Source organism: Vicia villosa, linkage group LG4, assembly GCF_029867415.1.
Source record: "Vicia villosa cultivar HV-30 ecotype Madison, WI linkage group LG4, Vvil1.0, whole genome shotgun sequence".
Lineage (NCBI taxonomy): Eukaryota > Viridiplantae > Streptophyta > Magnoliopsida > Fabales > Fabaceae > Vicia > Vicia villosa.
The window spans coordinates 166,770,466-166,780,413 of record NC_081183.1 but is presented as its reverse complement, the minus strand read 5'-3'; the positions used below and the strand labels follow the sequence as shown (position 1 = coordinate 166,780,413).

Sequence of the window (9,948 nt, the reverse complement as noted above, 5' to 3'; positions counted from 1 at the left end):
TTTTCTATTTGCATGTGTATAAAAAAATATTTAGAATCATTTATAGTTAGTAGGTATTGTATAATGTTGGTTGTTTGAAGTTTAAATTGTGTAAAAATAGCTTTTTTGGGTGACTGTGATTGAAGCTCCAAAAATGAAGGTCGCAAGTAGTTTTGGAGATGCATCTTCGAAATAATGACTGAGTTATTTTTTTAAAATTTTTTTCAAACCTGACCTGTTCTTGTAATTATTCTTTTTCTAGGAAAAATATTTGACAACTCAGATAGAGTTAGACTTGGCAGGGCAGCCTAAACTGCCTCCGCTCGGCGTGAGAGAGCTGAGCATTCTAGGGGTCGCGAACGCCATCGGGTACCGCGAGAGGAAGTGAAGGGACCATCCACTTGTGCCCCAAGAGTCGTCTATCCCGTGCGTTCTCATCCCAGGAGGCACCAGAGGAGGTACATGTTCCTGCACACGAGGAGGTTCGTGTTCTTATAAATGAGGAGGTTTGTGTGCCGAAACTCATACATGTTACCCGACTTACCCAGAAAGGCCCTCTGACACCTCCCTCTTGATATATTACTTCGATCATGTCGCCCGACATTATTCCAATGGAGAGGTGTATTTTTTATTACAGTTTTACTTTTTTTAGTACACTTTTGTATTATATACCTCCATCTTGATATTAATTTTTATTTTACAGGAGCGATCGGTACTAAAGTCGTTGAACCACGCTCGCAAAATATTCACTCTGAATCATCCTGCTGCAAATTGGTTATGGAAATGCCATTATTGCCTCAGGACTTTCAGGACTCTGTTATTCTGGTTACAACACCATTAGCAACAAAATGCAGGGGACATTCCTAGAGAGATGATACAAGGAGACGTCGTCTTTCCACTTTCCGGTTGGAGAGATGGCGATCACTCTGGATGACTTCGCCTGCCTGTTACACCTTCCTATCCAAGGGAGGCTCCTTAACCAATACCACATCACTCATAATGTTGTCATTGAGTGGATGGTTGAGTATTTGTATGCTCAACTAGAGATGGCATTTGAGCAGTGTTCCCTGACTAATGGGGCACATACGAAGTTCTCGTTCTTGAAGGACATTTATGACGACCACCTTATTGCAGCTGCTGATTCTGAATCTGAGGGCGACGACTTCTTTGTTCAGTATCACCGTCAGTGTGCTTTGAGGTGTTGCTACATGTACTTGGTTGGCACGCCCCTTTTTGTGGACAAAAGTGCTCACTACGTGGATGTAACATGCCTTCGGTACTTTATGGATTTGGATGCGGTGAATGAGTGGAACTGGGGATTTAGCTGTTTGGTATACCTATACCAAAAGCTGAATGAAGTCTCTAATTGGAGGACGAGGTAACTTATAGGATCTTTCACGCTGCAGACAGTACCTTTCATTCCCACTATTAAATTTATTTTACTATTAATAATTTTTTCTTACACGACTCTTATTCATTTTTCAAGGATGAATCATTTCTCACTTCCACCGCATTCATTAATATTCTCTTGATCTTGACTATACGGAGGTTATGCTGAGGGTTCCATGTATCTCCCCCACAGAGGGAATCAGGTTGTGTTGTCGTTCCGGGTGTATCTTGATCGGACTATTCATGATGACATCCTATGGACGCCGTTCGAGGACCACATAGAGGTTATCCCATTCGACTCCATCTCTTTGTACTCTAGGTGGTTGGCATGTGGAAACGATATTATGGTCAGGTATCTGCCGGAGCGATGCATGCGATAGTTTTGCTATTCCAGATCATACCCAGATCTCCATCTCAAGCTATTCCCGACACCATTGTCCGTTGGGATCTCGATGAGATCTTTGATGATTTGGAGCATTATTTGGTGCCACAGGACTATCGGACGATGCCGGCATCCAACAGTTAGCATTGTGTAGAGGAATACATGACATGGTTTTACACAGTGTCACACCCTATCATGACACCAGATGCTCTCGGACATCTACCTAGGCCAGCTTATGAGGAAATTTTGAAGAACTAGCAGGTCAAGGATGACCATGCCACTGATGTCTTGCCAATCTGTCAGCCGATATATGCGATTGTGCAGGAGGCTCTGGACTTAGGGATTGTTGAGAGGGACGGACTTGAGGCGGTGACCATCATACAGAGGGTGGTTAGCGAGACAGAGACTGCGATGAGATACATGAGGCATAGGAGAGGCTAGGGGGTGATGATTAGGCATACGCAGTAGGCAACAAGCTATGCTTGTTTTTACTCCAGTGCAATTTATGTATAATATTTTTGGATTTCAGAACAACATATTATCGTTTGTTATCGTTGTGCTTATCGTTTATTATCGTTTGTGGTTATTGTTGTTTAACATTTTTAATCCGTCCGTGTTTTTATTATCCGTATCAAAACTTAACTTTGATAATTTTCGTTAAAAAATCATTATCAATGGTTATTTCTGAGATTCATCTCCGAAACACCTGCATTAAAGGGTACTTTCGAAGATGCATATCCAAAAATACCTCTTTTATAGTGCGATGGAAGATGCATCTAAGAGTATATTAAAGCTTTTCATGGGTGGTTTTCACCACCACCAAGTGAAAAGAGAAATTCCCTTCAGGAAAACTGGGTTGGGCCATTAAGCCAAAACCCTTGAACCCAAACCTAAGAAATGACCTAGGCAAACCTCCCCACATACCTCTTCTCAATTCCGTCTCATACCTATCTTTCCCTGTTTCCCTTCTTTCACTCACCATGTTCCTTTTCTTCAACTCAATTGCAGGAAGAACAAGAAAAAACAACAAAATCAAAAACTCACCCTTACAGAAATCAATCAAATATTGGTGACATGAATGCTCACTCAAACGCTGAGCTTATCGCACTAGCAAAAACAAACAAAGCAGTAAACGTGTTCACTGATCAATCAACAAAGCATAACGATGCCCTTCCCCCTATTTTTTTTAAATCTTGGTATCCGGCCACCGACTAATCCAAGAGGGATCAATCCCACCGTCCACTAGCGGGGGTTCCGTTCTGTATGGACTGACCAAACACAAGGATTGATAGCACCTAGCAGGATTCGAACTCAGGACCCTGAGAGGAGCACACTCTCAATTACATCTATCAATTACATCTTTATAACCGAAGCGAAATAGGAAATTAGCAATAAGTATAAATGAAAAAAAGTGAACGAAATCAACGAGGAGTTTTTGTTTCAAATTTGAATGAAATGGTGAATTTGATGGAAATTGAAATGGAATTTGGTTGTTTATACTATGGTGTGAAGAAAACGTGATCTTGCCAGGTTTATGTGAACCCATATGTAATTTGATTTCATGGCTCAAAATGTGGCTTGGGATAAATGGCTTGTAATTAGCCTGGAAATTAATTGGCTTGAAATGCAAGCTTGAATTTTGGCTACATGTATTTTTCATTTTGTCTTGAATTAAAAGTAAATAAAAAAATGTTGGAAAACAAAGAATAAATCATCAATTTATTTAAATTCAAAATTGGAATAAATACTTTAAAATAAAAATAAAAAAAGCCAAACTTTGACCTTTTTTGATTTTTTTTTTTTTTTTACATTGGCAAATGGAATTGAATTTAAATGAAAATGATGCAAAATGATAAACATTGACTTTAAAAAAAAAGAAAGAAAGATGAAAATCAATAAGTTACATGGTTGACTCCACTCTTACTTTTCAAAAAAAATGAAAAAATACATCAGGTGAAAGGAGATGCACTAAGATATAAAAGAGTGAATCAATGATACCTTAATATTTGATTTCCTCAATTGCATTTCTTTCGCCGCCCTTATCAAAACTGCACGAAGAGTTCACTGGAGTTGAGATTGCTTTAGCTTTTTTCAAACCAAATCTTTTTAATAGATTTTTATAATATTTAGCTTGATTGATGAATGTGCTTTCCTTTGATTGATGAATTTTTAATTCAAGAAAGTAATAAAATTTTCTTCAATTATAGACATTTCAAATTCAGATTGCACCATATTAAAAAAAACCATTGCACAAGGGCTCATTAGTAGCACAAAATATAATAATATCATCGACATATATTGCACAAGAAGTATAATGATATGCTTGATTTTGTTAATAAAAAGTTTTGTATCAACATTCTCTTTTTGAAAGTTGTTTTCAAACATAAACTTGCTCAAACGTTCATACCAAATACTAGGGATTTGTTTTAAACTGGAGAGAGTCTTTTTTAACTAGAAGACATGATTATGATAAGAGAAGTTTATAAATTCGGGAGGTTAATTAACATACACTTTCTCTTAGATGTAATCGTTCAAAAACACGCTCTATACATTCATTCGGAAGAGTTTGATATTTAAAATGTGAGAAAAAACTAAAAACATTCTTATGACTTCTAATCTAGCTACATGGGCATAAGTCTCATCAAAATCTATCTCTTTATGTCCCCATTTGATTACAAACACTATATTAGATGAAGGTTTGAGAACAAGTTCTCAAATATTGTTTCTCTCAAATTAACTTAACTAATTTAACTCATCTTATATTGAAAGAGACCAATGTTCGTCAATAAAAATTTCATTGAGTCTTTTTTTTCAATTTGAAAAACAAAAGTCTTAAAATTACAAACAGGGAGCATTGAGTAGGTTTTTTCTTTACCCACCTCTCTATGGGGGTCACCCCCAGCGAAAACCCCACTTTACCCCTGCTTCGGAAATGCATTTCCGAAATTTTTTTTTTTTTAAATTTTTCCAGACTTCGGAAGTGCATTTCCGAAAAAATATCAAAAATTGGGATTTTAATTAATTCGGAGATGCATCTCCGAAAAAACAAAAAAAAAAAATCTAAAAATTCCAAAAATTAATTTTAGGATATTAATTAATTCATATATCATAAATTTGATATAATTTATGAGTAATAAATAATAATAATTATATATTTTGATATAATTTATTAGTTATGAAAAATAATTATTATATATTTTTATTCTGATTCATATTTTAAAATTTAAGATAATTTTAATTAAAAAACTAAAATAATTTCACTTACAAAATGAGTTATAATTTTTTATTTATATATTTATATATTTATATATTTATAATAATCATTATGTATTTATAAAAAAAATTAAAAAAATGAGTGTTTTAATTTATATATTTATATATTTATATAATAATTATAATAATTATTATATATTTATAAAAATTATTATATATTTATATATTTATATATTTATATAATAATTAATATATATTAATTATAAATATATTTATATATTTATATAATAATTATAAAAATTAAAAAAATTAGTGTTTTAATTTATAATAATTAATATATATTTATATATTTATATATTAATTATTATATATTTATATATTATATATTTATATATTTCACTTACAAAATTAATAGTAATTATTATATATTTATATATTTTTATTCTGATTCATAATTAAAAATGAGATAATTTTTTATTTAGTTTAAAAAAATTTTAAAAAAAAATTGTCTTAATTTTATTTAATGAATAAATTTTATATTTAATTCTATATAATTTAAAATTTACTTATGGAATTAAAATGTTTTTGATTTATATAAGTTAGTAAAATAATTTTTAACTTTAAAATGGTTTAGGAAATTTTGATTCACCTTGATTTTATTGATTCACTGATTCACCTTGATTTTATACCTATTAATTGTATTGATTCACCTTGATTTTAATTTTTTAATAGTTATTAATTATTTCGGAAGTGTATATCCGAAACATTCCAAGACCATTTTGGTCTTGAAATATTTTGGAAGTGTTTATCTGAAGACACCCCCTCCCAAAAAATTTGTTTTCGGAAATGCATCTCCGAAAACTCAAAAAAGGGGGTGTTTTCGGAAATACATCTCCGAAATCACATTTTTTTCGTGTTTTCGGAAGTGCATTTCCGAAATAAGACAAATTTTGAAAAAAAATAAGCGTTTCGGAAATGCATTTCTGAAGTGAGGGTATTTTGAATTTTTCACCAGAGGTGGCCAAGAAAAGAGGGAGGTGGGTAAAGAAATTATCTAAAAGTATCCATATGACATTCTTAGAAGATATTGGATACATGAAATCAAAAATATCATAATCAAAAAACACATTTGAGAAGTAAAACAAAAGAAGGAGAAAGATAAATGCAAATGAGAAAACAAACAAAAACAAAAAGTAAGTTTGAGAAATTAAAAAAAAAATGCAAATAAAAATGCAAATAAAAATGTAAATGAAAATTTTTATTTACACATCGATTCATTCTTTAATCGATATGTAATATCTAGTTTGAAAATGTATTTTTTTTTCACTAGAATCTAAGAAATGGATAGTTATATTAGTATAAATTTATGTATGTAAAATTATATAAATAATAACTATATGTTACATGTTTTAAAAATGTGCGATATTTACATAAAAAAATATAATAATAAAGAAAATAGATGAAATTTTTTACCTGATTTCCCCTTTATATTTTCTTTAGTTACTTAATCATGAGATATTTAGTTATTTATTTATTTAGAAGGAAATATAAAAAATAACAAACCAGTTACATTGTACTAAGCCGGTGATCCAGAGCAACTCATAAACTATTTAACTTTGTCTAAAGTTTCATATGCATTGCTTCATTAATGTTTTTTTTTTTATTTCATTAAATTCAATTTCCTTTTTATAAGTAACATAACATTCCATATTTATCAATATTATTTAGAAAGAGTGCTTTATATTTACAAAAATTGTACTTACGTAATAGTAATAATCATGAGGTTTATTCTTAGAAACGATTCAAGATCCACTGCAGTAAAAAATTGATGCAGCTACTACAGTTAAAGATACACTAACTACTGGATTTGTTTTTCATTCATCCCTCACCCTTTGATGGTTGTGTCAAAAAAATAAAATAAAAAGCATACTTGTAGGGAGATAAAAGAGGTGACTTCAGGAGATTTATATCCATTAGAAACATTTCTTCTTAAAAAGAATAATTGAATAGATCCAATAGTGTTAAGAATAATAACAAGTGTCAGTTAAAGTCTCACATTAGTTATAAACGTGGAGATTTGAGCATTTATAAGTGGGAGAGTCCACAGACCTATCATCTTAAGATTTTGGATCAATAAGTGGTGTGTCTTTCACAAGATGCCTAATATTGAAATGGCTCATTTCTATCAAAGATTGAGCTTATATTACAATAGGTGTTTCTTCTATTCATAGCATTCACAGCGACGCTAGTCACTCTAAACACTTGCACCAAACACAAGATGTACTCAGGTGTTTCTTCTATTCATAGCGTTCACAGCGACGCTAGTCGCTCTAAACACTTGCACCAAGCACAAGATGTACTCGGGCACAATTCAGAACTGCACAACAATAGTGATCTCGCAGATTTGGACAAAATCCAAAACATGAGGACAAAACAATTACACCCCTTAAAATATGTCAAATATTTGATTTTGCTACATTTCCTTACATAAACTGCTTTCACCTGAGTTTGTTGTGTAGTATGAAATCTGCTAAACAAAATTTAACGCTTCTTGCACTTACAGATTGTATTAAATGAAGTAATCAATATACAAACATACTAACTTCATATGATTCAAACTCTTCGATATGAAGGGGATTATCAAAGACATTTCCATTCAAGATGTATGGCAAGTAATTTTATCAACTCATCATATATAACTCATAATCTTTTTTACCATATAGAAAGTCAACCGTAGTCCCTAAAAATAATACATAAATAAACAAATTCTACCAGAAAAGTTCATCAACATGGATTAATCATTTCACTCAATTACAAGGCGAATTAGGCTCTTATTTCTTCCTGAGATCAATTCCAGCCTTTTTCGCAACTGCTTCAAGTCCATTCTTATCTATGGTCTTCAATGCCTTAGTCGATAAACGCAGCTTTACAAAGCGCTTTCCAGCTTCCCACCAAACTCTCTTGTACTGGAGATTTACATGTTGCAATTTTATTGTCTTATGGTTGGAGAAAGATACTTTGTTGGCCTTGTTTGCTTTTTTTCCGGTGAAAGGACACACTCTCTCTGAAAAAATTAAACCAAAGTACTACGGCTAGTAAGTGTATGTTTGGAAACTCATTAAACATGCATTCCTTGCGTTACGAGGCATTTCCAACGTGAAAAAGTAGAAGCTACAAAATGCAGCTTCATTGTATAGGCATGTATAACGCATTCCAAACGTGAAAACAAACTAAGTATGTAATCCCTAACAACCTAGTTAAATTGTTTGACAATAGTAACCATGGTTGGCAATAGGATGTCTTAACAAGTTAACCACATGCTAAAGGAACTCAGTTATCGGTCGACTGTGCCATACTATGTTAAGCATGTTCTTCTATATACAAAAAGTAAACTAACATAGTAAGCCAACATAAGTAGGAAGAGTATGTGTCATTCTAAAGATGAAGTTGGGAGTAAATATTTCTGCGATCTTCTGTCCACACAGTAAAAAAAACTAGAAATATAAATTAACCCACCAATACAAATTTTACAAAAAAAAAAATGCACAACATAGTTGGTCACTCTGACCGATAGTCATCCCTCCCCATAGTTTAAGAAGAAGAAATGGCCTATTGATGAGATAACCCTATTGGAATGAATTTTTTTTTATCGGTAGACAAAGTGATCATAATCACTAGAAACTTACACACAGCCGTGAGAGTCAAGATTTGAAACCTGGAGTTTGACATCCAACCTAGCAATATCGATTTGTGTGGTACACATTCCATAAAATGTGCAGAATCAAAGTAGTAATTTTATTTATTTTTGAATCAATTAGAGTAGTAACTAGTGTTTTCAATAGTCCTACTCTAAAAGGAGCATTGTAATGCAAAGGGAAAAACAGAAATGAAATTGAAATAGAGAAATAACTTACTAGCAACAATGGGTCGAAAAGGGGAAGCAACGATAGGTGCAGGCGTTTTCAGTGAAGTCTGAGAGGAGATTCTTAGACCAGCTAATTGAGAATTCAGGAACCCTAATTCTGAAACCACGAAATTGCAACGAGTATTGTTGATAACACAGATTCAGCACAACATAAGAAAGCAAATTGAAATTGAAATTGAGAACATGTTAGTTACTTACGGGGTGAGATGGATGAAGGTTTGTGAGAGTTGGTTGGTGAAACTGTGCGCATAGAAGCCAAGACGAAAGTGTTTCCGAGCGAAATTGCAGAACCCGCCATTGTTCTTGTTTTTCGTTTTCACTCTGAGATTCTTCTTATCCAACCCAATCCGATAAAACGAATACTAGTAGTATGCTTTTGTCCACCCACTCTCTTCAAATAAATTTAAATTTTTAAGGAAAAAAAAAAACTACGTATCTTTAAAATATTACAATTTTATATTCGTTTTTTCTAAAATTAAAACATTAATTTTGACATCCTATAACATAAACATACCTTATTGAAGACCAAAACTTAGTCAAAATCGCAATTTTTTCAAAAAATTGAATTTCAAAAATGATTTTTATGAAAATCTATTTGAAATAGCTTCAAAATTAAGTGATTTTTTGAAATTTTGATATTCAAATTTTTTTCCTATAAATAAATGAAATACCTAAAATCATATTTTAAGAATAACTATTCAAACAAAATTTATATTTGAAGTTTTTATAAAAAGTTTTTTTTATAATTTTTTTCCACAAAATTATGTAACACTATAAAAATCATTTTAAAAAAAAGCTAAAATAAACGGACTCCTAATCTAATCTAATCTAATCTAATATAATTATATATAAATTCAAGGTTGTTATGTTAACAACCCTAACCACCTATCATCATGATAGTAACCCTTGATAAAAACTCTAATTGCATTATTACTAATTTCACCATATATAAAGAATAAATAATAATTATAAATGTAATAATAATAAGGATTTAATGGATATCATACGCAGATGTACTTTTTGACCATACATAATGTATTATGTTTACATGTAGAACTAT

At 31.8% G+C, this 9,948-nt stretch overlaps 1 protein-coding gene across 1 annotated transcript; it reads right to left on the bottom strand.

The window, feature by feature from the left end:
* Window positions 1–7,600: 7,600 nt before the first annotated feature.
* Window positions 7,601–9,266, bottom strand: LOC131600181 (large ribosomal subunit protein bL28c-like). Its single transcript, XM_058872381.1, has 3 exons — window positions 9,087–9,266; window positions 8,878–8,985; window positions 7,601–8,027 (listed from the first exon to the last, which is right to left on the bottom strand). The coding sequence occupies exons 1-3, from the start codon at window positions 9,184–9,186 to the stop codon at window positions 7,795–7,797; spliced, it is 441 nt and encodes a 146-aa protein (XP_058728364.1). The 5' UTR covers window positions 9,187–9,266; the 3' UTR covers window positions 7,601–7,794.
* Window positions 9,267–9,948: the final 682 nt, after the last annotated feature.